Source organism: Malus sylvestris, chromosome 17 (genome assembly GCF_916048215.2).
Source record: "Malus sylvestris chromosome 17, drMalSylv7.2, whole genome shotgun sequence".
Taxonomy (NCBI): domain Eukaryota; kingdom Viridiplantae; phylum Streptophyta; class Magnoliopsida; order Rosales; family Rosaceae; genus Malus; species Malus sylvestris.
This window is the reverse complement of record NC_062276.1, coordinates 6,678,121-6,704,043: the sequence shown is the minus strand read 5'-3', so window position 1 is coordinate 6,704,043 and position 25,923 is coordinate 6,678,121. Positions and strand designations below refer to the sequence as shown.

The 25,923-nt window shown below is 38.5% G+C and overlaps 4 protein-coding genes across 6 annotated transcripts; 2 read left to right on the top strand and 2 right to left on the bottom strand.

Moving 5' to 3' along the window:
- The first annotated feature begins 3,745 nt into the window (after window positions 1-3,745).
- On the top strand, window positions 3,746-4,620 carry LOC126611719 (uncharacterized). The gene is made up of 3 exons (XM_050280101.1): window positions 3,746-3,799; window positions 3,895-4,003; window positions 4,172-4,620. The coding sequence occupies exons 1-3, from the start codon at window positions 3,746-3,748 to the stop codon at window positions 4,618-4,620; spliced, it is 612 nt and encodes a 203-aa protein (XP_050136058.1).
- A 7,989-nt stretch (window positions 4,621-12,609) lies between these two features.
- On the top strand, window positions 12,610-15,743 carry LOC126610087 (uncharacterized). Its single transcript, XM_050278057.1, has 7 exons — window positions 12,610-13,157; window positions 13,685-13,825; window positions 13,917-14,030; window positions 14,117-14,290; window positions 14,892-15,007; window positions 15,155-15,239; window positions 15,345-15,743. Exons 1-7 carry the CDS (start codon window positions 12,735-12,737, stop codon window positions 15,348-15,350), a joined length of 1,059 nt encoding a protein of 352 aa, XP_050134014.1. The 5' UTR covers window positions 12,610-12,734; the 3' UTR covers window positions 15,351-15,743.
- Window positions 15,744-18,300: 2,557 nt separating this feature from the next.
- LOC126611718 (putative cell wall protein) lies at window positions 18,301-18,696 on the bottom strand. The gene has a single exon (XM_050280100.1). It carries the CDS (start codon window positions 18,694-18,696, stop codon window positions 18,301-18,303), a length of 396 nt encoding a protein of 131 aa, XP_050136057.1.
- Window positions 18,697-20,723: 2,027 nt separating this feature from the next.
- On the bottom strand, window positions 20,724-25,270 carry LOC126610086 (probable protein phosphatase 2C 52). 3 transcript variants are annotated; one of them, XM_050278053.1, is made up of 6 exons: window positions 25,134-25,270; window positions 23,082-23,587; window positions 22,654-22,989; window positions 22,459-22,576; window positions 22,140-22,363; window positions 20,724-21,373 (listed from the first exon to the last, which is right to left on the bottom strand). In XM_050278053.1, exons 2-6 carry the CDS (start codon window positions 23,340-23,342, stop codon window positions 20,912-20,914), a joined length of 1,401 nt encoding a protein of 466 aa, XP_050134010.1. In that variant the 5' UTR covers window positions 23,343-23,587; window positions 25,134-25,270; the 3' UTR covers window positions 20,724-20,911. The 3 variants fall into 3 exon arrangements, with proteins under 3 accessions (XP_050134010.1, XP_050134013.1, XP_050134011.1); XM_050278056.1 differs by lacking the exon at window positions 25,134-25,270 and adding an exon at window positions 24,239-24,524; XM_050278054.1 differs by lacking the exon at window positions 25,134-25,270 and adding an exon at window positions 24,305-24,524.
- Window positions 25,271-25,923: the final 653 nt, after the last annotated feature.

Genomic DNA, 25,923 nt, shown 5'->3' with positions numbered 1-25,923 from the left:
CTACGACATCCTCCCCCTACCCTCATCTCCCTCAACCGTAACCCCACTCCCTGATTTGGCCCCACCCTCTGCAACCCCAATGACCCAACCCTCTTCCTGCATCACAAATCTCTCTCTCTCTCTCTCTCTCTCTCTCTTCCCACTTTCTTCGTTCCTTGCATTGTTCGTAGAATAACAAATAGAGAGGGGAAGGAGGAGTCTCTGTGTGTGGGAAGGGGGAGGACCGGATATGGTGGTTGATGGGTCTCAGGGGTGGGAGGAGGTGGTAATAGTGGGTACAAGGAGATCGGCGGTAGAGGTAAAAAATAGAGGGAATTTTTTTTTTAAAATTTATTTTCAGTTTTTTAATCATTTTTAAGAGTGAAATGACTTAACTACCCTCATATGTTGTGCACATGGTCTCACTTAACATAAATTTGGATGGAATATTTGAAAAACTAACGGTAGGGGGCAAATTGGCTAAAAAAATTAGTTCAGGGGGGAAATTTTCCAATCGAAAAGTTCAGGGGGGAAATCGAAAGTTCGGTGAAAGTTTAGGGGGCAAATCGACAGTTTACTCTTATTATTGACATACAAAAAAATTAGTTGTCCACTCTTTATAAGAGTATTTCTCTTTCTAAATGCAAAAATTTAGAGTGCATAATTAGATTTTTAGAAGGCCAATAACAATTTCCTAAAAGTAAATCAATTAGCTAGGAAGATAACTTATAACATAATTTTAAATCTTGTTTTACATACCAACCAGATTTATCTTAAGAATGGGTACATTTTAAGATTAAAATTTTGAAAAAATTACATGAATGAGTACATATAAGATTAAAAAATTGAAAATATTTTTTTAAAAGACTAATCGGTACAAACTTATTCTAATTTTTTATTGTCACAGCCTGTCCAGAAATATTTATTTTTGACAGCGTGAAATTACTTATTTACCCTTGGACGTTTTGTGTGGTTATGTGGGTTAAGTTTTATTTGGACCAATTCAAAGATTTTCCTAAGTTTTTGGAACACTTAAGACTTAAATGTTTGTTTTGTGTATTGAAGGACCATGTAGGACCACCACACACCGACACACACACTCAACCTTTCCCCGTGCACTTTCTCTCTTCTCCTTTTTGATTTTTTTGCTACGTCCGTACAAGTGTAAGGACAAATCTCGAACTCTCTCATTCAGACGCGGATCGACGTCAAGAAGGTAAGATTCGAACTCCTTGCAAACTTTTGAGTTCGTATATGCTATTTTTAGAACTTGAAAGCTTCAAAAACCCCGAGAACTCTAACCTCAGATTTCATGCACTGTTCATGCACTAATTAATGTGAGGTTTTTAGGAGTTTTTAAGAACTTAGGGAGCTTTGAATCATCCTCGCGAAGCTTGGAGAAGAAAAACCAAGCGATTTGGACGTTGGGAAATCGAGTTCGACGAGTTTTAAGTTTTTGCTGGATTATTGAGCTTTCTCCGGCGAGTTTTCATGGATTTCAAGCCTTGAAATTGGTAAGGATGTGTTCTTCTAGTTATAAGCTTTAAATTGAGACCAATTTCATGAGTTTTAGTTAAGAAATGAAAGAGATATAAGGATTTTAAGATTTTCCCAGTTTCCGGTGACGGCAACTGTCACCGGAGTTCGAAGGTAGAAGACAGAGAATATTCCATCAAACTTGACGGAATATTCTAACGCCGTCAGGTAGAATTAATGGTTTCTGTTACTTTTTAACGGAATATTCCTAACTGCAGTTAGGATTCCGTCAGGGTTACCCGCGCGTGTGGGCGCGTCTGGCCGTGCCTTGGCCGGTGCGTGGCGGCGTGTGGGTGGTCAGAAATTTTTTCTAAAAATATGGGGATGTTCGTGAGGTTGTGTAGATCACGTTGATATATTCAAACATCCCATTTAAGCAATGTATGAGAAGTTATTAGCTAGTATTGGTTATGTGCTTTAAATTAATATTTTTATAGTTGTTTTGCATATAGGGGAGACTTATCCCGAGGACAAGCGCAGTCAAGGATGACTCGGAGGCTACGACCTTTCGACATACCAGTGAGTGGGCTTTTGGTTTTCAGTATATATTTATATACTCGATATTTTCCCAGAAAATGAGTTTAAATGAAAGTATGCTTTGAAATGTCATGCATATAAATTTATATTCAGCATATGAATTAGTATATGATGCATAATATATAATTGCAGTGTTGTGGACGCTCAGGTAAGCCCAGGTGAGTTTATGAATTGTGAATGTGAATAACGGTTGTGATTAATTGAGAAGCATAAAGCTCATAAACCTGCATCCCGGGTGATTGTGATTTAGTCAGAGATATGGTACATGCATGTTTATAATGTCACCTCTCGCACCTTATGCTGACATTGGATCCAATTTAGGTGCACATTCTTGTCATACAGACCATCATAGATGGTTCCGACTCATATGTGACTAGCAATTTATCGCATAACTATCATGAGAGAGTAGCATTGAGCATAACTATATTACACCCAGTCCTGTCGTACAGACCATTACAGTGGTTTCGACTCGTGTGCAATGTAGTGCCGTATAGGTCACTTGCAGTGACTCCGGCTAGATTGATTAATGAGCAATGAATTCAGCCGTATAGACCTTGCAGGGGTTCCGGCTAATATGTTATATATCCATGAATTTATTTTCACCTGAGTTACTCATTCTGTTATATATTTGGCATGGCATACTTATGTTTGTGGTTATGTGAAGCATGATTTGAATATATATATTTATATTCTATTTTTGGGAAAAATTATATATGTTTTACGGCGAGGGGTTAGAGCATTTGATAAATGAAATAGTTTGAAAAGCTTTGTTTTTGCCCACTCACGTTTTCTATTTTGCGCCCCTTCAGGTTTTAGGTAAGCCTGATCGTTGGTGGCTCACGAGGATTGAACAGAGGTTCTGACAAACTATCACAATGTAGGACATCTTTGGGTGTCGTTTAATTAGTACTTATTTTCTGGACTGAACTTAGGCTACTTATGCTCTGATTTGTGAATTCACACATTTTCTAGCACTTACCTTAGCTAGTACTCTTATGAATTGGTTTTTAATTATTCGAATTCTTTATTATCCTTCTTGATTCCGCACTGTGCACTTGGTTATGTCGCCCTCACGTGACGGCCAACATACCCCAATCACCCTCAATCTATATAGCAATTAATCTAATCAGCGTTTAAGTTCCACAAGAAAAAGATTGCTGAACATATAATTTCTTCGAATTTCCATATGGCTAACACAATCACATGTCTCTTTCTGTACATCCTATCATCAACTCTTATCACTACCGAGAGTGACCATGGCAAAACAAGGGTTGAGCATTAAGCTAATCCACCACGATTCCCCCGAATCACCCTTCTACCAACCCAACCTCACACAATAAAAAAGAACTCGAAAACTCTCCTAACCAAAGCGCGCGCCAACTACTTCCGCCAAGGTTTGCAAGCCGCCAATCACATTTATTCTTCCAATGTTGTGCGTCAAATAGTTGACCATCAACTGGAAACTACAACATTGCCAAACTAAGCATAGGCACATTCAAGAAGTCATCACCCATATCTTACTTTCTTCTCATGGACACGGGAAGCGACCTTACATGGATCCAATGCCAAGGGTGTAACGATCCAGGACACCATTGCTTTGTGTAAAGACAACCAATTTTTAATCATTCACAATCCTCTTCTTATCGGAGAATTGCTTGTGGTAGCCACCCCCTTTACCGTCGTGGAATATGCCATGGAAACTTTTGCTAGTACCATGAAGAGTACGGTAGTGGTAGCAGTTCTGAAGGTGAGCTTGCATTAGAAACCCTTACATTTGATTCAGACCCAAGGTTCCAAAAAGAGAAGATTTCAAACATTGTTTTTGGGTGTGGTACTAAACAGACAGTTATGGATCACTGGGGCAAGGAGGGAGGTAATGTTGCGGGTATATTAGAGTTAGGATGGTCGCCTCGATCCCTTGTCACGCATTTAGGCTCTACAGCACAGGCAGGTTCTCATATTACCTCCAAAAACTTGCCCCTAACGATCATTGTCACACTACATATCTCTGATTTGGTAAAGATATACCAACTAATCTGTACTTTCGCAATACGGAAATGTAACATAATCCTGTCTCACTTATTGGTCTAATTGTTGCTTACTTTTATTAACTTGACAGACATTAGTGTTGCAGGCACACCTTTGCGAATTCCACCCGAAACCTTTCTTTGGAAAAGGTCCCGTGGGGGAAACCATAATTGCCTCAGGAGCTCCTTACTCGTGGATAACATTAAACCAGCATACGAAATCTTGGAACAAGCATTGGTGAATCGCTTCTCTAGGATGATAGGCATAAGACCAAAAGGAGTAAGGCAGGGATATGCCAATCTTCCAATAATTACATTCCATTTGGTAGGTGCCGATCTAGTGGTGCAGCCTCCGAGTGCATATGTCGTGAAAATCGATCAAAGGAAATTTGAGTATTTTTGCTTGGCAATGATACCGGAAAGTGATGGAGAAGGTGTAATCACCATAGGTGCATACCAGCAACAAAATTACCGTTTCATATATGATCTTAACAGAAAGACATTGCGTTTTGGACCCCAAGATTGTGTTAAAAATCCATGAATTGTGCTAATCATTAGCAATTATTATACTAAAAATTTCATAGAAGTTTCAACCTCCCTTGAATTGAACATACATATGTGTGACTGTTTTCCTGAACTTTTTCATGTCGATTTGTCATGATTTGAATATCACTGAGATGTTATGGCTCGAACTGATGTACAGCTGCAACTGCATAACCATGAACAAATAAAATATCTAAATCCATCTTAATTAGCTAAAAATTTCTGTAGTGAAAATATTCGAACCATCTTTGCCATTAATTAGGTCATAATCTGCATAAAAACTCTTACATATGTATAAACCATCTCTGGTTTAAATAAGTTTCAAAGAAGTTTGCATTATGATAAGGCTCCATTTGGATGAAATGATTTGGATTTCTTAACGAGGTTGAATTTGCTACAAAAACTAGAAAACATTAGATTGTGTTTTGTAGTACATTTCTAGACGCTAAATTCTCCTTATTATTGCACACTATTGTGTATGAATGTTCAAGGCCGTGCCTGAAATTTTGGGGTCTTGTACAAAATTTATAAAGGGAGCCAATCTTAAGACAGTCTTCCAGAAAAAAAGTTGAACAATGTATTGATGATGCTAAAAAGCAATAATTAAAACTGAAATAAACTTTAAAATTTACACTAATTATCAGTTTCTAGATATCATTAAATGTAAAGAAAGCTACAAAAATTACATATTACTAAATAATCAACAATTGGTTCAATCTTAAGAAACCGAATGAGTAAAAGCTTCAAAAAAGTCTAACATTGAAGTTTCACTTAAAATGGTTCTTCGTGCATTCTTTGTTGCAAAATCATCAATTAAATATTCATAATCAATTTTGTCTAAAAAACCATTTTCAATCGATATCAAAGCAAGCATATTTAATCTTTCCTGCAACATATATAATTGCAAGTATGATTTGTAATTGTTGTAGAGCCCACTAAAGTATCATTTTTTTAGTACATCGATATTTTTACACTATGGGAGGGGAAGTTCGGCTAAGTCACACAATGGGCAGCCTAATTTGGTATCGAATTTGTCATTCACAAGATTCGAACCTAAACCCTCTCACTTGTAAGCGAAGAGGAATACCACCATACTGTAATACTGAGTGACACAAACACAAAGTATCATTAGATTGCTAGAAAATCAAAAGGTGGGATAGTTTTTTTTTTTTTTTTTAATAAGAAAAGTGGGAAAATTAGAAAAGAGGGAATTGTAAGTCCCACTTGAAATTCTTTTCTTTTTTTTCGTTCACATTCAGGTATAGTAATGCTGTGTATTAGATAGCAAAAATTTTTTGGGAGCCTCTTAAAGTTTGGGACCCTATTTGGTCGAACACTTCAGTTGTGGAAGATGGATATACCAGCTGTGGATGTCATTCATGCTATAACTATCTATTCATGTCTAATTAATTAATAATGGGGAAAAAAAATTAGATTTCTCTTTAAGTTGTGCATACCCATAAATTAATGATTTACAAAAGAAAGATGACAACATTCATTACTTGTGGATTTTGAGATCTTTCCTTAAACATTATGTGCAACAAATCAGATTCTCTCTTAAAAAGGAATCACCTTTTAAGTTTTCCTTCCCCCATCACATAAGCCATGTGAATCTGTGATCTAGGTTTAAGTTTCACAAGTAAAAGATTGCTTAACATACAATCTAAATTTCCATGGCCAACGCAGTCAAGTTTCACTAGTAAAAGATCAATGTTTTAAGAAATTAGTATTGAGACTAGTCTAAGCAGTTTTTTAGACGGGCTATCTGTTAAACTGTCCCACATCGGTGGGGTGAAGAAAACCAAAGGGGTTTAAATAGTATTACCCCACTTTAACTAATACCGAGGCCTTTTGTGGTAAAACCCCACACCTGAGGATTGTGCAGGTGGTTAAGTGGGGACAGTATCGGTGTCGTTAGAGTGGGACGGGCCCAGCGATCCAAAAATTCCAACATGGTATCAGAGCCCACGGTTGCGGGCCCGTGCAAGCCAACGAGCTTGTCACCACCCGGAAGGAAACAAGTCTAAGCTCTTAATATAGAGACGACCGCTGAGTTCCAATTGAAAACAAGTGGGCCCAACGTCAGCCGACCTCTGAGTTTCAATTACCGATGTGGATCTCCACGTGTGAACCACTAAATGAGGTTACACGTGAGGGGGAGTGTTAAACTGGGCGTGAATCTGTGAAGCTCACAGTGAAGAGCTCGAACTGACCGTTGAGTTCTCACTGAAGAAAACGCGGAGAAGAAAGTGTAGTGATCTTAGATCTCGTCTCACATGGCTGGATCGAGTGGAGCTGATCTTCGTGCACCGGTTTTCAATGGTGAAAACTTTGATTTCTGGCAGATTCGGATGAAGACAATATTCCGATCGCACGAGCTATGGGATATCGTCGAAAATGGTGTCGAAACTTCGACGAAGAAGGATGAAGAACTTACTGTAGTTGAAAGCAAGTTATTGAAAGAGAATATAGTCAGAGATGCGAAGGCACTTGGAATCATTCAAGGCGCGGTTTCGGATCAGATCTTTCCGAGAATCGCAATCCAAGAGACTGCAAATGCTGCTTGGAATGTGCTGAAACAAGAATTTGTGGGAGATAAACAGGTACGGGCTGTGAAACTCCAAGGCTTACGCCGGGATTTTGAATATACTATAATGGGTGAAAATGAAGCTTTCTCTGCATATCTAGTTAGGTTATTTGATTTGATTAGTCAAATGAGAAGCTATGGTGAGGAGATAAGTAATCAGAGAATCGTTCAAAAGTTGCTAATAAGTTTACCTAGGTCCTATGATAGTATTGCTTCTGTGATTGAAAATACTAAGGATCTAGATATTGTTGATGTTCAAGATGTGGTAGCTATTCTCAAAGGTTATGAGCAAAGAATTGATCGGCATGATGAATCTCATACTGAGAAAGCATTTGTTAGTCTCAGTATTGCTCCAAAACAGAATAAGTACAATGGGAATCAAGGGTTCAAACCACAGAAGAATTGGAAGTCTAAATGGAAGAAAGGAGATCATAGACCTGCAAATCAAACTGGAAAAGTTGCAGGTACTTCTGAAGGAGCTAAGAATCCCTGTATTCATTGTGATAAATTGCATTTTGGTGAATGTTGGTTCAAAGATAAACCAAGGTGTCATAGTTGTCATAAGTTGGGGCATATTGCAAGAGATTGCCGAGTCAAGAAGGAGAAGACTAATCAACATGTGAATTTTGTTAATCAAGTCAATGATACTCCTACCATGTTCTATGTCTGCAATAATGTTAATGTGAAGAAAAATGAAGATATATGGTATGTAGATAGTGGTTGTAGTAACCATATGACTGGAAGGGAGGAGTTACTGATTGACATTGATAGAAATATGACTGCTAAGGTAGAGATGGGTACAGGACAGCTCATTGAAGTCACAGGGAAAGGAAGTTTAGTAGTTGATACCAAAATGGGAAGGAGATATATCAAAGAAGTGATGTTAATTCCAGGGTTAAAAGAAAATTTGCTCAATGTAGGGCAAATGATGGAACACGGTTACTTTCTTGTGTTTGGAGGTACAACTGCAGAGATATATGATGATAGTTCAATGTCTAATCTGATAGCTAGAATACCAATGAAGGGAAATAGAAGTTTTCCTTTGAGACTTATACCTGAGATGCAGGTTGCTCTAAAGACTAGTGTGTTTCAGTCTTCTAAAATCTGGCATAGGAGGTTAGGACATTTGAATTTGAGCAGTTTGAAACAACTCAAAGAGCATGATATGGTGTTGGGTTTGCCGGATCTTGAAATGACAAATGAGATATGTGAAGGGTGTGCTTTTGGGAAGCATTGCAGAGATGCATTTCCAAAGGAAGCATCATGGAGGGCCACACAACCTCTTGAACTCATTCACTCTGACATTTGTGGACCCATGCAGATTTCTACAAAGGCTGGAAATAAGTATTTTCTCACCTTCATAGATGACTGCACTCGGATGTGTTGGGTTTACTTCTTAAGGAACAAGTCAGAGGTGTTTAGTGTATTCAAGAAATTCAAGCTCACAGTTGAATTGCAAAGTGGATATAAATTGAAGAAGTTGAGAAGTGACAGAGGAGGAGAATATGTATCTGTTGAATTCAGGGAATTTTGTGAAGAAATGGGCATGGAAAGACAGTTTACAGTGGGATACACACCTCAGCAGAATGGAGTAGCTGAGAGGAAGAATAGAACCATAGTTGAGATGTCAAAGTGTATGATGATTGAAAAGGGTGTCCCATTTGAATTCTGGGCAGAAGCTGTTAATACATCAGTGTATATTTTGAACAGATGTCCTACCAAGTCTCTTGATAAGAAGACTCCTTTCGAGGCATATAGTGGAAGAAAACCAGGGATCAAACACTTAAAGATTTTTGGTTCTGTGTGTTATGCATACATTCCAAGACAGGTTAGACAAAAATTGGATGAAACAAGTACTAAATGCATATTTTTGGGATATGGCACATGTGAGAAAGGGTATAGACTCTATGATCCTATCTCAAAGAAAATAATTGTGTCAAGAGATGTAATAGTCAATGAAAATGCTTGCTGGGATTGGGAGTCACAATCTGAGAAAATCATCAGTGTATCCATACCTGGAAAGAAATTGTGTGAACAAAATGTGGAAGGAAATTCAAGTGATAAGAGTGATGAAAATGATGAATTCTTAGCATCTTCATCTGAAGCAAATGAGTCAATTGAAAATGATTCAAGACTGGTGCAAATGCAGAGTAACACAGGTCCTCAAGACTATGATCATACTCCTTTGAAGTTCAAAAGTTTGACAGAAATATATGCAAAATGCAATCTGTGCATTATTGAGCCTGAGAACTTTGAGGAAGCAGTAAAAGATGAATCATGGCAGAAGGCAATGGAAGCAGAAATAGGCATGATAGAGAAGAATTGCACCTGGGAACTTGTTGATAGACCATTTGATAAGCCGGTTATGGGTGTCAAGTGGATCTATAAAACAAAATTGAACCTAGATGGGTCTATACAGAAGAATAAGGCAAGGTTAGTGGCTAAGGGATACTCTCAAAAGCCTGGAATCGATTTCAATGAGACATTTGCTCCTGTGGCAAGGCTTGACACTATTAGAACTTTAATTGGGCTTGCTGCACATAAAGGATGGAAGCTTTTCCAACTTGATGTGAAGTCTGCATTTCTGAATGGAGTTCTAAATGAGGAAGTATATGTAGACCAACCACTTGGCTTTGTGATTAGAGGCAAGGAAGACAAGGTTTACAAGCTCAAGAAAGCTTTGTATGGGTTGAAACAGGCACCAAGGGCCTGGTACAAAGAAATTGATTCTCATTTCTGCAACTCTGGTTTTCACAGAAGTCCAAGTGAAGCAACTCTCTACATCAAAGCAACTGAGGCAGGAATACTTATTGTTTCTCTGTATGTAGATGACATCATATACACAGGAAGTTCAGCTGCATTGATGAATGAGTTTAAAACAGAAATGATGGGAAAGTATGAAATGTCTGATTTGGGACTATTGCATCATTTCTTGGGGCTTGGAGTCATTCAAACTGAGAGTTGTATTTTTCTGCATCAAAAGAAATATGCAAGGACTCTGTTGGAGAAATTCGGATTGAAAGAATGCAAACCTGTTGCAACTCCACTTGCAACAAATGAAAGATTAAGCAAAGAAGATGGAAGTGAAATAGCTGATGAAAGTCTTTACATGCAGATAGTTGGTAGTTTGTTATATTTAACAGCTACAAGACCTGATATCATGTTTGCTGCAAGTCTACTTGCTCGGTTCATGCATAATCCAACCAGGAAACATATGGGAACTGCAAAGAGAGTGCTAAGATATATTCAAGGCACACTGGACTATGGAATTGCATATGAAAAAGGCAAGGATGCTGTGCTTATTGGATATTGTGATAGTGATTGGGCAGGAAGTGAAGATGACATGAAGAGCACCTCCGGATATGCTTTTAGTTTTGGTTCTGGAGCATTTTCTTGGGCCTCAATCAAACAAAGCAGTGTAGCTTTGTCCACTGCAGAGGCAGAGTATGTTAGTGCTGCAGAGGCAACTGCACAAGCCATCTGGTTAAGGTTTGTCTTATCAGATTTTGGAGAGGAACAAGTGGAACCTACTCAAATTCTATGCGATAACACTTCAGCTATTGCAATCTCTAAGAATCCAGTGGCTCATCATAAGACAAGACACATAAACAGAAGATTTCATTTCATCCGAGATGCACTGCAGAATTGTGAAGTTGATCTGATTTACTGCAAAACTGAAGAACAAGTTGCAGATATCTTTACAAAAGCATTGGCAAGAGATAGATTTGAGTATTTGAGGAAGGCTTTAGGAGTGATTTCAGCTAAACACTTAGAAGGGAGTGTTAGTGTTTAAGTGTTTTTTAGCTGAAATAAAACATTTCAGTTTACCTGTTTTTAATTATAGCCTTTGGATTACATTCCAAATGGATGCTCTAGATTAAGTGAGAATTAATGATATAGAGTGACAACTGTAGCTATCTCATAGGATAGATGAAATGAATGGTTGTGATGTATTTTCTCTGATATGATAGAGAAATGTGCTAATGCTCTGTAATGTGAGTGCTTTCGGTAATGTCCATTCGATTGCCAGAAAGAAGAGAAATGAAACTTCTTGTTCACTCATCTTTGTGAATACTCTCTGCAACTCTTTGTTTTCTTTTATACAAGAAAGCTCCCAAAACAGCATCAAATCTATAAACTAACATGGTATCAGAGCCCACGGTTGCGGGCCCGTGCAAGCCAACGAGCTTGTCACCACCCGGAAGGAAACAAGTCTAAGCTCTTAATATAGAGACGACCGCTGAGTTCCAATTGAAAACAAGTGGGCCCAACGTCAGCCGACCTCTGAGTTTCAATCACCGATGTGGATCTCCACGTGTGAACCACTAAATGAGGTTACACGTGAGGGGGAGTGTTAAACTGTCCCACATCGGTGGGGTGAAGAAAACCAAAGGGGTTTAAATAGTATTACCCCACTTTAACTAATACCGAGGCCTTTTGTGGTAAAACCCCACACCTGAGGATTGTGCAGGTGGTTAAGTGGGGACAGTATCGGTGTCGTTAGAGTGGGGCGGGCCCAGCGATCCAAAAATTCCAACACTATCAACATCTCTGCCTAGCGAGAGTGGGCTGTAGACTAGCCTAGGCGTTTGGGAGGTGCGCGTAGACGCCTGAGGCGTTGTCGAGGAACCACTTGAAAGCCACCTTATTTGGATCCAATGCCAAGGGTGCAGAGATCAAGGAAACCATTGCTTTTACCAAAGACAACTGATTTCAATAATTTGCAATCCTGAAACATGCCTTGGAAATTTTTGCTCATACCGTTTGGAGTGAAAAGAGTACCATGAATTTAGACTACTCATCAGATGTATGTACCATAAATTAACATTTTGCTAGGACACAATCAGGTCATCGAGGGACTTTAATTGATTCGGGGAGTAATTACTCATGGATTGTTCGACCAGCTGCCTACGAAATGTTGGAACGAGCACTGGTGAATTACTTGTTAGGATTCCTGGCATAACATTGTAACCAGATTTTATCTTGTAAATGTTAGAAGAAACTTCTTATGCAGTCTATTTTATTTTACCTTTGATGCAACTTTGCATTTCAAGTTCGAACATTCATTTGATGCTTAAAAAAACCAAAAACAAAAACAAAAATTGTAATCAATATTTTACTTAAGCAAGTGATCATTTACTACAATGGTGGGAAATAATTAAGTATTTTTGAATTAGATATTGTAGAAATTTCTAACATGTGAAACATCTCAAATGCCATGCATGTATGTTATGAAACACAACACAATCGACACGATCAACGATAAAATTTTACTCTTAACGATATAGAAATTTTGAGTCAAAGGGAAAACAGTAGAACCAAGCATTTGTAAATTTGTAATGTATGGCAAAGAAAGCAAGCACGATCGTTTTCTCTGATCCACTGAAAAATCGAGAGCCGTGTGTTACTTTCCCGATCAATCAAACACTAGAGTCCCAACAAAAACTCCCACGTAAAAACATAGCCATTTACATCACATTGGATTCCTCAAGTTCTCTGAAAGCTCTCTCGATTAACCCAACAAAATGGCTACCCTTAACACGATCGCAGCTCACAACCTCCCTTCACCCTCAACCTCCTCCTTCGCCACCCAATCTCACAAACCCAATTCGCTTTCACTCTTCTTCTGCACCCAAACCTCCAGCAAACCCCACCCACCACGGCTTCCGGCCTTCCCGACCAGGAAAAAACGAAGCTGGATTGTTAGATCGATCACGGAGGACAGAGAGGTGGTTCCCTTGAAGAAGAAGGATACAGGGGAACAAGATAGCAGCTTGCTGCTTAATGGGTCGGGAGAATTTCAGGCTCTTTCGACATCATCGGAGGAGAAAGGAGAGGGGGATGATTTGGATAAGCTGACGAGCAGAGCTATTAATGCGTTAATTGTTCTGGGATTTGGGACCCTTGCGGTCTCTAAGTTGCTCACAATCGACCACGATTATTGGCATGTAAGTTATCTCATTCATGTGTATATGTGTATAGGTGTACATATTGGTACGTGTGTTCATGGATTATGTGCTCATATGAATCTTGGAAGGGTTTCCTCTGATGGGTTTACCTTAATTTGTTGGTTAATTGATTAAAGTTTTCAGCTTTAATTCTGGAATTGGTTGATCCTTAATACTTTAATCTATACTTAGTTAAGTTTCACTGCCGGATTTGGAACATCTTTTAGTAGAATGATGAGCCGAATCGAAATTGTTATCTGTGAATTCATGGATTTTGATGCAAATAAGCTGCAGAATGTTTAAAGGGTTTTCTTTTTTGTCTTAATTTGGTAATTTGCTTTAAGTTTCCAGCTTTGTTTTTGGAATGGGGTTGATCCTTAATACTTCAGAAGTTAACCTATACATGGTTGAATGATGAGCTGAATCGAAATCGAGTTCTTTTTCTTCTCTATATTGAATAAGATGGTTGCCTCAGTAAGTTGTTGTATTTTGGATGTCAAAGCTTAATTTTCGAGACGTTTTTTCAGGGATGGACACTTTATGAGATACTAAGATATGTACCGGAACACAATTGGATTGCATATGAACAGGCTCTCAAAGCAAATCCTGTTTTTGCCAAAATGGTGATAAGTGGGGTTGTCTATACTCTAGGAGATTGGATTGCTCAAGTAAGTCTCTCTTCAGATAAGATTAGATAAAGTTCATCTCAATCATGACTTGTTTTTGTGGCTTCTAAGTTGTTTCCTATTGTATGTGAAGTGTTTTGAAGGGAAGCCGCTTTTGGAGTTTGACCGGAAACGTATGTTCAGATCAGGCCTTGTTGGCTTTACTTTCCATGGATCTCTTTCCCATTATTATTACCAATTTTGTGAGGTGATGGTTCTGGTCTATATTTGCTTATTTCTAGCTTGTTTGATGGGTTTCTATGAATGGCTAAAATTATCGACTCTGATTTTCAGGCTCTTTTTCCTTTGGAGGATTGGTGGGTGGTCCCTGCCAAAATAGCCTTTGATCAAACAGTGTGGTCAGCGATTTGGAACAGCATCTATTTTGTGGTTTTGGGGTTCTTGCGTTTCGAATCCCCAACCAAGATTTTTGATGAACTTAGGGCTACATTTGTGCCCATGCTGACTGTGAGAAACTCTTCTAAATCTTCCTTAACAGTTTTGCATGTCTTGTTTTTGTTTTTGTGATTGTCTTTTGCTTGTTTTGAATGGATTACGAGATTATTTTCTTACCAGATAGAGTTGGATTTCTGAAAAAACATTGAGGATATGTTCACTTGTATCTGATTCAAGTTCTCTGACTCAGTTATCATTGCTTGTTTTGCTTCATATGCTGCTTAAGTTTAATAATATTTCATATCACAATAACAGATAAACGGAATATGTCGTAAAGTACAAAAGTATAGCTAAAAGATGAAATTTGAGCTAATGGGTCTCCAACAGTAGAATTGCTTCTTTCACTTGTACTTATGCAATCATACCAGCAGAGCTTAGTGTTATACCTGAAAAAAGTATATACAAAGATCAAGGGGATAGAGGAAAAAAGGAAATTCATTTTTTCAGATATTAGTTTACGTTAGGAACTAGCAAGTAAAATCAAGTAGAAATTGTTATAATGCTGTATTTGATCTAAATGCTTGTGGTGGTTTGAGTTTTTAGTGAATACAGGTTTAATTGGTATGTTATAAGTTGTAACCTACTTATATCTGTGAGTCAACTGGCATGACAGGCGGGATGGAAGCTTTGGCCATTCGCTCATGTCATTACCTATGGCCTGATCCCTGTTGAACAAAGGCTTCTTTGGGTGGACTGTGTGGAGCTAATTTGGGTTACTATTCTCTCAACGTAAGCCTCCAATCTTAGTTCTTTTATGTGGCGAGAATTTCTGTGTGCGAACCCCTACCCTGAGAAGTGTAATCTGCCCTATTTTGTATGCATTTTAATTTCAACATGCATATATCGTCTCTCACTGATTAAATTTTCTTTGGGTAGTTATTCAAATGAGAAGGCAGATTCTAGTTTATCTGAGGCATCTTCTGGAGCAGATTCTGCTTCTTCGTCAAGCAGTTCTTCAAAGGTACGTCATGTTAGCAGTCAGTGAAGGGCATATTTCAGAATATCAATACATGTTTAGGTCCAATAATGAATTCTTCAAATAATGAATTTGTGATTCCGTGGGCAGGACTAAATTTTGAAAAGCATGGACCCCATTAGGGTGTGGAAGTCAAAAATTCGATACTATAAGTGCGAGTAACATACTCGTTGAAAGGGGAGATCGTCATCCATTGGATGTGCAGACCCCCATATACTAGGAAGCGGCATGGGATAGCTTGGGAGACCAGCAATTATTGGTTATCCGAACCAAACACATACGACACGAAGAATTATTTGTCCCTCAGGTGTGTTATATATTCGTTCTCAAATTCAGTCAGATCTCCCTGGCGATCTCGTGCTATGTATATGTATTGGAGTAGCTGTAAATTTCAACAGGTACTGCAACTCATGTTGCAGCTTGGAGAAACTGTATACTTGTAATTATAGTGCCACAAAGATGAGTAAGAAGATTGAGATTTTGCAACTACATTTTGTTCGAGGTTGAAGTTGAAATGACTGCCTTTTTCGGAAAGTTTTGAGAACACTGCTTGGCTCCTTCCTCGGAATGAGCTTCATCTTCCTTACGAATCCTAGTTTCACGTATATGCCGCAATAATTTATATAGTTCGGTTGTTTATTACCGAACTGGCCTTTCATATTCGGTGGTTATTACAGACCACCCTTGTAGCCCAATGTGGCTTTGAAAGGCCCATTTCTCGTTTTACATCACATGCAGTGCACGTGACCTCCCAACATTTCACAGAGCGCGCGGGATTCAACCAGCGTTAACCGAAACCAACCTCCTCCGCCTCCCTCAAACAAGTAGCAGCATCCCCAACATTTTCAAAATTACAGAACGAACCCCGGATCTGAAAAATCTCTTGCACCTAGATCCCAGAACCCCCTTTTAGATCCTCGCCCGCGTGAACCGGGTCAGAAAACAACAATGGCGAAGGTCAAAGAATTGCGCCAAGAATCCAAGGACGCCAGCGTTGCGAAGAGTGAGAAGAAGAGGAACCATGGCTCCACCGAGTTCTTCGTCTTCGTTGATTACCTCTTCCTCTCCATATTCTTCGCGTTCCTCTCTGCTTCATCATCTTTAAGATTACATCGGATTCTTTCTATCTCTAGTCACCCACATTCTTTCGAATCAGGTCCATCCTCTAATCCCTCTTCTCAATTTCCCTGATGGGTTTTGTCAATTTTGGGTATTTTGAATGCAATTCGTGTAATGGGTTTGCTTTGCGATTTCTTGATTGTTGTGGGTTCGACCCGTTTTGGTTGATTTGAGTAAGAAAAAGATAAAAATATCTGATAATGAATTGAAGGAGCGGCTAAATAGATAGCGTAATTATAAATGTTGAGCCTTTAATATGTGTCCATGATGCAATTGGATGTAGCTTGAGCAATTGTTCTAATCTAATATAAACTAGGGGGACGGGGATTCAAACTTGGGTGGAAAAGGGGAAGCACACTGATCTAACCAACTTAGTTAGGCGAGGCCGCGGTTGTAATTGTAATTGAATGGATAGGTAGAGGAATCAACAGGACTTTGAATGCATGGAAACCGAAATGAAATCTGGTATCAGTGGAGCTGCAATTTGTTCTCATCTTGGTGCAATGGCAAGTGCCTTCGCCCATGAGCGGTAGGTCTCGGGTTCGAGACTTGGGAGCAGCCTCTCCATAAATGGGGGTAAGGCTAGCCGACATTCACTTCTCCCAGACCCTGCGTAAAACGGGAGCCTTGTGCACTGGGTACGACCTTTTTGGGTAGTTGTTGGATTGATGATTGGCGTGTTCAATGTGAAAAATATGTGGTTGGTGGTGGAATGTATTCTAGGCAGAAATATGGCTATTTAATGCCAAAAATAGTAAGTTTGTGCACATGTTGTTATGAATCCACGTAAATAGTGAAATTGTCAGTTCCATAGATTTACATGGCTGGGATTAACATATAAGCAGCTTGGAAAGTTAATCAACTTCCAGATAAAATTCACTCAAAGATTTAAATGCCGTTTTGTGTCAATTGGTTTATGGTTATATCTAAACCCGTGTGTGTTTTGTTTCTGAGCATTTTTCGGTAAAATGTTGTTGGAAGTTCGTAGTGCTCTATCGATAAAATGAACATTGATGTGATTTCAACTTAGAAGTATATGCAGGTTTCACTTCAGGATTGTTGATTAGTACCTAGCTGTTGTTTATGCCCTTGCAGCTGTTTCGTTTAGTGACATCTCTGGGGATTATGTGACAGGTTCAGGTCCAAGCTTGAAGAACTTCACGGGTGTTTGCATCGTCGGATTCATGATGTGTTAGGGTGAATCGGAGAAAAAAACATGTTCCCTTTTGATCGAATGTAATTTAGCAACAATTGCTTTTTGTGGCCTCTATTTCTGGGAACAGACACATGTATTTAAGTGTAATATTCGTATATGAATTAAGATGATGGATTATGTCTTTGTATTAAGTACTAGATGGTGTTTGTCAATTGGTTTCATACCAAATTTAATTAATGTCGGATTTGAATTATTCTTTTTGCTTTTCTGGTGTAATTTATTTCTAATTAGTAGGTCTAGTTGCTTCTTCTATAGGTCCACCTCATAAAAATTTTGTCCACCACAAGAATAATAGTAGGGAAGTGATATCTGCACTCACGTTATCTTCTTTTGCGCTCCTTTTTCTTGGCCGTTATAGAGAATAAATCAGAAGGAGAAAACAGGAGTGTGAAAATCATTGCCCGCAAATTAAGTTTCCCTTTCCCTCACACATACAGACACAAAAACATGGCTAAAGAGTAAAGAGAATAACAACTGCTGAGCAGCATTCATTGATTCGCATCAGAAGTGCAACATAAAAACAGCAAAACATAGATTTATTAACTTCACTACTTTATTCGAAGCTAGAAAAGCAGCATGCTGTTCTCTCAAGAATCTAGCTCTCTCAAACTAAACAACAAATGACAGTAGAAGAAAAACACACATACAACTAGTCGACTGATACAGAATCGTGACCTAGCACGCTTATTCGAAGCTCATTTGGAAACGAATTCAGGGATTTGGAGTAACTGGAGTGCTCGGAGTGCTCCCGCCACCATTCCCGGGGGTTGGAACCTCATTACCGGGGTTTGGGACGAATGTGTCATCACCGCCTGGAACATAGTTGTTACTACTCGGGCTTCCACCACTTCCACTTCCACCAGTGCTGCCGGTGCCGCCCATGCCAGGGAACGGAGCAAAATGCTTCAATGGTGGTAGCATCACACGCCCAATGCCAGGAATGAGAAGACTTCCGTCATGGTCAAGTAACCACTGAGGTTGTTTCTTTTCATCTTTGTTGGAGATTGTTGGCACATTTCTCCCGGCAACTGCTCCTCCTACTAGGTCAAGGAGGATAACGGAAACGGAGATGAGAGCAAAGAACGAAAGGCGGGTTTTGTAAGCCATTATCGGAGCAATGGTAGAGGGAGGGAGAGATGAGAGAGAAGGGTAGGTCTTGCTGAAGTTAGCTTGGTGATTTGAATGTAGAAGAAGGGCTCTTCTTATAGCTGAGGATTTCTGGCAAGTTGGGTGAACAGTTTGTCGGTGAGTTAAGAAGCCATGGATAGAGAGGAGATATACAAATGTATACGTGCATGGAGAGAGAAGTGATGATGAGTCATTGAGTTGGTTTTTTCTTAGGTCGATCATTTTTATGCGCTTTCAAGGACTGGGTAGTGTTTGGTTAAAATTAAATGACCACGGCCTTGCGAAATTCCAGAATACAACAATTTATGATATATATTGCGAAATTTGACGATTGGACGTATGCTTTGATATTCAGTGACAGAATAACTAGTGAATGTAACCTACTTATAAGGTAATGTATACTTTACATTGATGTACAGTACACCGATTTATGACATACATTGTAGAATTTAACAGCTAATGTGCGCTCCGATATTCAAAATAATTTATTGGGTGAATCGGATCCGCTGAAAATGTAATATATATTGATGTAAAGTTCAAAAACTTCAGGGGGTTTTTTCTTAGTTACCAAGATTGAGTTATACTTTAAACGTAATAAAATCTGCCTATATGTTCCAGCAACTCCTGCGGCCATTAATGATGTGCAGATCTGCCTACATTCCTCTGTGAATGTGAATCAAAGAGTAGTTACCATTAATTTCAGCTGCTTTTTTCTGTGTCTTCATCTTCTTAATTTACAATATCACTGTCGCTTTTGAGTTCATAAACTGCAAATTATTTTACTGCTGCCAACTTTGAAAGCCCTGGTACTTTGAGCCATAAAGGAGCCCGCCATTTAAGGTTTCATCTTTATCTTTTGCAGACCTACTTTTTTTCTGGTTTGTTCTTTCCTTTTCTTCACTGACAAGGTATTTAATGGGGTCATTTTCCACATTGCAATTTTCCATCTACCCCTTTATTGTTGTTGCATCAGTTATCTGCCATAGGAAAATTTTTACAAGTGGCACCTATATGTTAGGTATTGCTGCAAAATTATGCCACTTAATTGGAAAGTTGAGTAATTTGTCACCTCAATTTTGATGCTGTAATGGCCACCTACGACACTTATCCATTTTTTTTGTCCAAAAGGTTGCCAGTGTCAAAATGATTCTTTAAACATAAGGTGCATCGATATTTCAGACCTCAAAATATCTTTTAGAGGTATATATCAGTTTATCCCCTGAACTTATATAAAGGTGTCAATTTCTTCCTTGAACTTTAATTTTAGCCGATTACTCCTGAACTTTTATAATTAGCCAATTTCCCCTTAAACCTTAACTTTAGCCAATTACCCCCTAAATTTTTATAAATAGCCAATTTCCCCCTCCTAGCGTTAGATTTTAAATTTTTCATCCAATTTTCATCCATCCAATTTTTCATTCTTTTTGCCCCCATGCAGTTGTCATGTGTTGTCCGCGTGACCAAAATTGATTAAAAATTGGATGAAAAAAAAATCTAGCGGCATGGGTGAAATTGGCTATTTACAAAAGTTCAGGGAGGTAATCAGCTAAAATTAAAGTTTAAGTAGGAATTGGCTAATTATAAAAGTTCAAGAGTAGTCAGCTAAAATTAAAATTCAAAGAAAAATTATGACCTCTATACAAGTTTACAGGACAAATCGACAAATATGCTTGTCTTTTAAAGAATTTTAAGAATCACATGCTAACTTTTTAGACGAAAAAGTAGATGGAGTCAGACTAGGTGATATAGAGCAACAAAAAGTTGATGGAGTCAGACAAGGCGGCAATGGGTTTGAACAATTCAATAGCTGAATCTCACAATGCATCAATGTCTTGCGTACGTACATTACGCTGCGGGATCGTTTCAACCGTCGGATATGATGGTTTCATTTTTAAACGTAGACGTTCGGTTGAGCAATGTATTGCATAAATTTCCAGTAGAAATGTGGAACGTAAAAATCTAGGCTGCATCTACATCTGATCTGGACTAAAGAATGTACATAAAACTTAGAAACACAGAATTATATTTGCCTCAGCTACCTGAAGAGAACAGTTTCCTTACTTTTGTGCCTTCTGCAACAAATGCTGAGGAAATGGAAACCCAGAAAGACTTATCTTTTGGATTTTAATGAGGGCAAAAGATGCCATAATACAATAAACGCTAGCCGGTTTCGTTTACATTTGAATCACAATTTCTAAGGCCTTTCTTCGGAAAATCTAGGAAGTTGAACGAGGGAATTCACGCGTGTCACGCCTTCCAAACCCAACCAGTTCTCTTCAGCTGCCACTGTTTCTTCATTCCCTTCAATCTCAACCGGTAGTCTACCATGAGCATCACTTTCATCAGATGACCTGACAGTGAAATTCCTCTGCAAAGATGGCTCCGACTTCTGGCCATCATCTGATTCAACTGCATTGCCGGAGTGATTGCTTTGAAGGGTTGCAGATGAAAAGCCTTGTTCCTCATAATCAGATTCCGAGTCCATTTTCCCATCCAGAAACAAGCAAACGACTGCACAGTCATCCATCTTTGAAGTCGGGTATTTGAGTTTCCATTCGCGAGCAGCTGAGTCAACCACAGTCCTTGCTGCTGATGCCCGGGTTGGGGCTGAGGAGACTATCTCAACAACCTCTTCATTGCTTAAGACATCCCAAACCTATAAATATACAAGTTAAAGATCATCGAGTGAAGTTAAATACGAAATTTTAGGTTTACTATATTTCACATCTAATGCCACGCTACACTATCAACAATCAAGCTTATAAATTACAAGTAAAGCAAGACATTAATAAGCAGAGCATTCTCGTAGGTGCGCAGCAATCACTTATAAATACCGATCATGTTATCTCCAGCTTGCCTTAGGTTCTCCATATAACTTTTAAGGGATTAAAATTTCCATAGAGAAAACAGGGAAAGAGGACATTAATAAGTCCTCAAAGGTCTGAACAATTTCACATTCTGCGACCCCTGCTCGTGTGGAAGGTACAGGAGATATTTCATTCCTCATTAAACTATAATGTACACAGTACAAGAACATGCTGAGATGTAAGCACTCTTTTGTCACTCGTGTTTTTAGAATCCAGATGCTTTGGACTTTCTTACTGGATCTTTACATCTCATAAGAACTATCGACACTCCTTGATAATGTTTGGTGATTTAAATGTGACTTGTCTGTAATTCTATCACTTCATATTTGGTTCCTGTAAGCCATTTCAAGAGCAAATGGATATTCCTCATCATTGTACGATTACTATGTGAATTTTTAACTTTCTTTGCATTATTAAAGCCAGCAGTGCCGTGTAGAAATAATCAACAAATATCAAACCAAAAAGAACAAACAATATCGAAATAAACTATAGAGAATTTAGAAATAAACTATAGAGAATATCGAAATAGGATATTATCAAAGACGAAATTTTTACCCCGTCAGAAGCAAGAACAATGAACTGGTCTCTGTCAGTAAGTATCCGGTGTGAGAACTCAGGTATTGAGATCACTCCATACTCCTTTAAACAGAAATCGCCGAAGGCTCGAGCCATAGCTAAACCAGGGGCATCATCAAAAGGCAACCACACTCGAGACACTTCAGGCTCATCATGCAAAGCAAACACCCTACCCTTACACCGTTTAATTCTTTCAGCTTCCCCTATGACATTTACATAAGCATCAACCAAGTAAGGTTCAAATAACAAGAAGGCAACCAAAGCATCAGTGACAAGAAATTTAGAATATTGTTCACACTTGGCAGATCAGGCTTTAAGTCAACAGTTAACTGGATTGCCACCATGGAATCACTACTGTCCCTTGATCCCAGGATTGCTCGGGAATCCCCGATATAACCCATGAAAAGATTTGACCCCTGAAAAGTGAAGCAATCAAAAACAAAGCAAACGAAATAGGCAAAATTAAGAGTGCAGATGGTGTTTGCTGCCGTACCTGTTTGACTAGAGTGACAGCAGTGCTACCACTGCAGAAGCAGTCCAAATTAGGATGAGACCTCAGCTCCTTGTCCATAGCTTTATATGACTTCAGGAAAGCGTCTCTCCATGATAAATTCAATTTTTCCTCATCCAAACCATCCTTCTCAGTATCTCCACAATCTGACTTCTTTAGGTTCCCCTTGAAACACGTTTTACTGGACCCTTGGTATGAATACAAGAAGGATAGCAGCTTCATTGGCAATGCATCCCTTACTTTGCGAGCAACAAGATGGCCGTGTGGACCATGGCCGTCAAAAACACCACAGAATATCGCATCATCGGACATGAAATCCTTCAAAAGAATATAAAATCAAGAGTTCAGCAATCATAAATTATCTTACCAACATGTTCAATTAGTATTCCCACTGCAGAGGAGAAACTTACTTCCCACACAAGCATGGCATCTTGGTTTATGCCTTTGCGGCCCTGCTGTGTGAATATGCAAGAAGTCTGGCTCTTTCCGTTGGTAAAAATGCGGTTTGGCAAGGTGTGTAAATTCTGAAGAGTATATGCATGGTCAGAGAATGTCTTCTTCGTTCTCTTTCGACCGCTAAATTGAATCCCCAAGCATGGGGGTGTGACTGCCTCTCTGTTGCTGTTGCTGCTACGAGTACCCTGACTACTAGTCGAAACACAACCCCCCATTTCCTCAGCTCAACATAGACGACATCTGACTGAATAAAGGATAAGTCCTACTTTAGCCAACCAGATCGCACATGAAATTCTGAAACTTGACAAAAATGGTCAACCGAGCAAATGAATATCCAAATGCCAAAGATTCCCACAAATCCAAACCACCAGCCATTTTACAAGCCCATATAGAAAAATGAGGTCATTTTATCTTGGTCAATGCAGTCCGTGGATGTAACGTGAATCGATAATAAAACTAGCTGAAGAGAACAAGAAGACATTAGTTAATTACTTTTTTAATCTCTGGCAACACATAATGCAAAAATGGCTGCTTCTGCTTGTAAAGAACTAAACAAAACAAACAAGATGTATTAAAACAACACAATTCCATGTTTCAAGGAATAGAAATACTTAAAAAGGCCGTCCACATCCTATTGCCCTTCATGAGGAATCACACTGATAATAACCAAGTGGTAGGATTTTGAGCAAATTGATTTATATAAAATAGGTGCCAAAGACCCGTCGATTATGATATAACTTAGATTAGAATGTCGCTAAAACAAATAGAAGCTAATCGAGACACAACAAAACAGAAAATCGGGTACACAAAACCGAGAAATGCCATAAAAACACCAAATTTACCCTGTATTCTGCCAACTATGAGATTCGGACTCATCAAAATTCAATACAACAACAACAAAGCCTTTTCCCACTAAGTGGGGTCGGCTATATGAGATGCACTTAAAAGATTCTTAATAAAACAGAACTAAATTGAGATGCAAAAACCAGAAGAACAATGTGACTATTGAAAATCTTGCCCAATTATGTATACCAACAAACAAACTCAGAGAAACCCAACTGTTTCTAGGTCATTAAGAAACAATCAAGATTTTCTGAATTAAAGTGCATACCAATTAAGGAAACCAGAAAGAAATATTCTTGACAACTTGGAATTTTTTAGTACATGTTAAATCTACCTCCATTTTCACAGCAACCAAACAACAAAGCATAGACTACTTCGGAGGAGGAGAGAGGGGGAGAGAGAGAGAGAGAGGTAAAGGCAAAATATTGAAATTGGTACAAAGTTACGAACTGTTGTTTTCCCACTAGAGAGAAATCCGAGAGAGATAAAGCAAATTTTTTTTTTTGAAAGCGAGATAAAGCAAATTTTGAAAAAGCAGGAAAAAGACGAGAGGAATGCTCTTTTGTCAAATAACATAATCATTTAGGTATAACTATTTATCGTACAAAGAATGAAAGTAAACAAACAAAGCATACACAGGGTTAATCCTTGTTTGGTTCCTGAGAAAATATCAAAGAAAATCCGTAAACTTTTGAGCATAAGAGATCACTCAAATATTACATGATCATTCATAAGGGCAAACAAAGCAGAAAAACCCAATATCACAAACAACCATCAAAATCAAATGGTATGTTTAGTTTTCTATGAGAATGCAGTAAAAGTTTCAGTCTTTACAAAGCAAAGCACCAAAAAAAATGAAATTTGAGATGTTTCTCTCTCTCTCTCTCTCTCTCTCTCTCTTACCCAGTATCAATAGAGATCAAAACCCAAAAAAGATAAGTAGATGGATTAGAGTGCAGATAGACAGAGAAGTTGTACACGCAGATCTTTGATTAGTCAGTGATTATTGCTCCAAATCACCCATAATTTCGAAGCAAACAGAGATGAGCATTATTGATCACAGATAATGGAAAGCAAATGGTTTAAACAAACAAACATTTGAGAATTAGAAATAAAATTGGATTGTTCGAGAAAAATTGAGAAAACGGTAGTGAGTTTTTTACCTTTTTGTTGAATTTTCTTAGCCTAGATTGGAGCTTTGGGATCAGAGTGAAGAAAACCAGAACAGAAAAGAAGTGGGGGGGGGGAGGGGAGAGAGTTGAATATTTATATGGTGGAGACTGGAGGAGGGTGGTGCATTAATTGCAAAAGCAGCGCAGAACCGAAAGGAGAGAAAGAGAGGTTACTGTGGAGTAGCCGTGCACCTCCCCGCTAAGGACAAGGATTGTCTGCCCTCCTAGTTGTGGTGCCCTTCATGCCCTTCTATTTTGTGCGGTCATAGTTAAGCCACGTTAATATTTTATATTTTTATTATTTTTTATCTTATTATCTTATTAAAAAATTAATATAAAATATTAACGTAGCTTAACCATGACCGCACAAAATAGAAAAGCATGAAAGGGCATCACAACTAGGAGGGCAGACAATCCAAGTCCCGCGGCTAAAACGATGATTGAAATCAATCTCAGATTCTCATGATGCAACTGCCACTATTTAATACACTTTCCTCATGGCGCGTCCGATCATCCTTATCCCTTTTTTCTTTTCATTTCTTTCTTCTTCTTTTTTTCTTTTTTCTTCATTCTACCCAACACTAAAAAGGATTAGGATCCTAGTCGAAACCTTTTTCTGAAATTCCGAAAATCAATTATTATGTACATTCATCATATATTGTATGGTCCGAAGCTATTTAAAATTAAATATAGTATCTAATGAAAAATAATCACACTATATATGATGAACGAACACGATTGATTGATCTCTAGATCTCCACAAAAGAATCCAGAGAGGATC

Excerpts from the sequence above, each read along its gene's own strand:
- LOC126610086 (XM_050278053.1), bottom strand. The coding sequence starts at position 23,342 with ATGGGGGGTTGTGTTTCGACTAGTAGTCAGGGTACTCGTAGCAGCAAC. Across the intron at positions 22,364-22,458 it reads CTTAAAGCCTGATCTGCCAA|GGGAAGCTGAAAGAATTAAA; the intron begins GTGTGAACAATA and ends TAAATGTCATAG. Across the intron at positions 21,374-22,139 it reads TTGTTCTTGCTTCTGACGGG|GTTTGGGATGTCTTAAGCAA; the intron begins GTAAAAATTTCG and ends GTATATTTATAG.
- LOC126611719 (XM_050280101.1), top strand. The coding sequence starts at position 3,746 with ATGGAAACTTTTGCTAGTACCATGAAGAGTACGGTAGTGGTAGCAGTT. Across the intron at positions 3,800-3,894 it reads TAGTGGTAGCAGTTCTGAAG|ACAGTTATGGATCACTGGGG; the intron begins GTGAGCTTGCAT and ends GGTACTAAACAG. Across the intron at positions 4,004-4,171 it reads AGGCTCTACAGCACAGGCAG|ACATTAGTGTTGCAGGCACA; the intron begins GTTCTCATATTA and ends TTAACTTGACAG.
- LOC126611718 (XM_050280100.1), bottom strand. The coding sequence starts at position 18,696 with ATGGCTTACAAAACCCGCCTTTCGTTCTTTGCTCTCATCTCCGTTTCC.
- LOC126610087 (XM_050278057.1), top strand. The coding sequence starts at position 12,735 with ATGGCTACCCTTAACACGATCGCAGCTCACAACCTCCCTTCACCCTCA. Across the intron at positions 14,031-14,116 it reads ATTATTACCAATTTTGTGAG|GCTCTTTTTCCTTTGGAGGA; the intron begins GTGATGGTTCTG and ends TCTGATTTTCAG. Across the intron at positions 14,291-14,891 it reads CATTTGTGCCCATGCTGACT|GCGGGATGGAAGCTTTGGCC; the intron begins GTGAGAAACTCT and ends CTGGCATGACAG.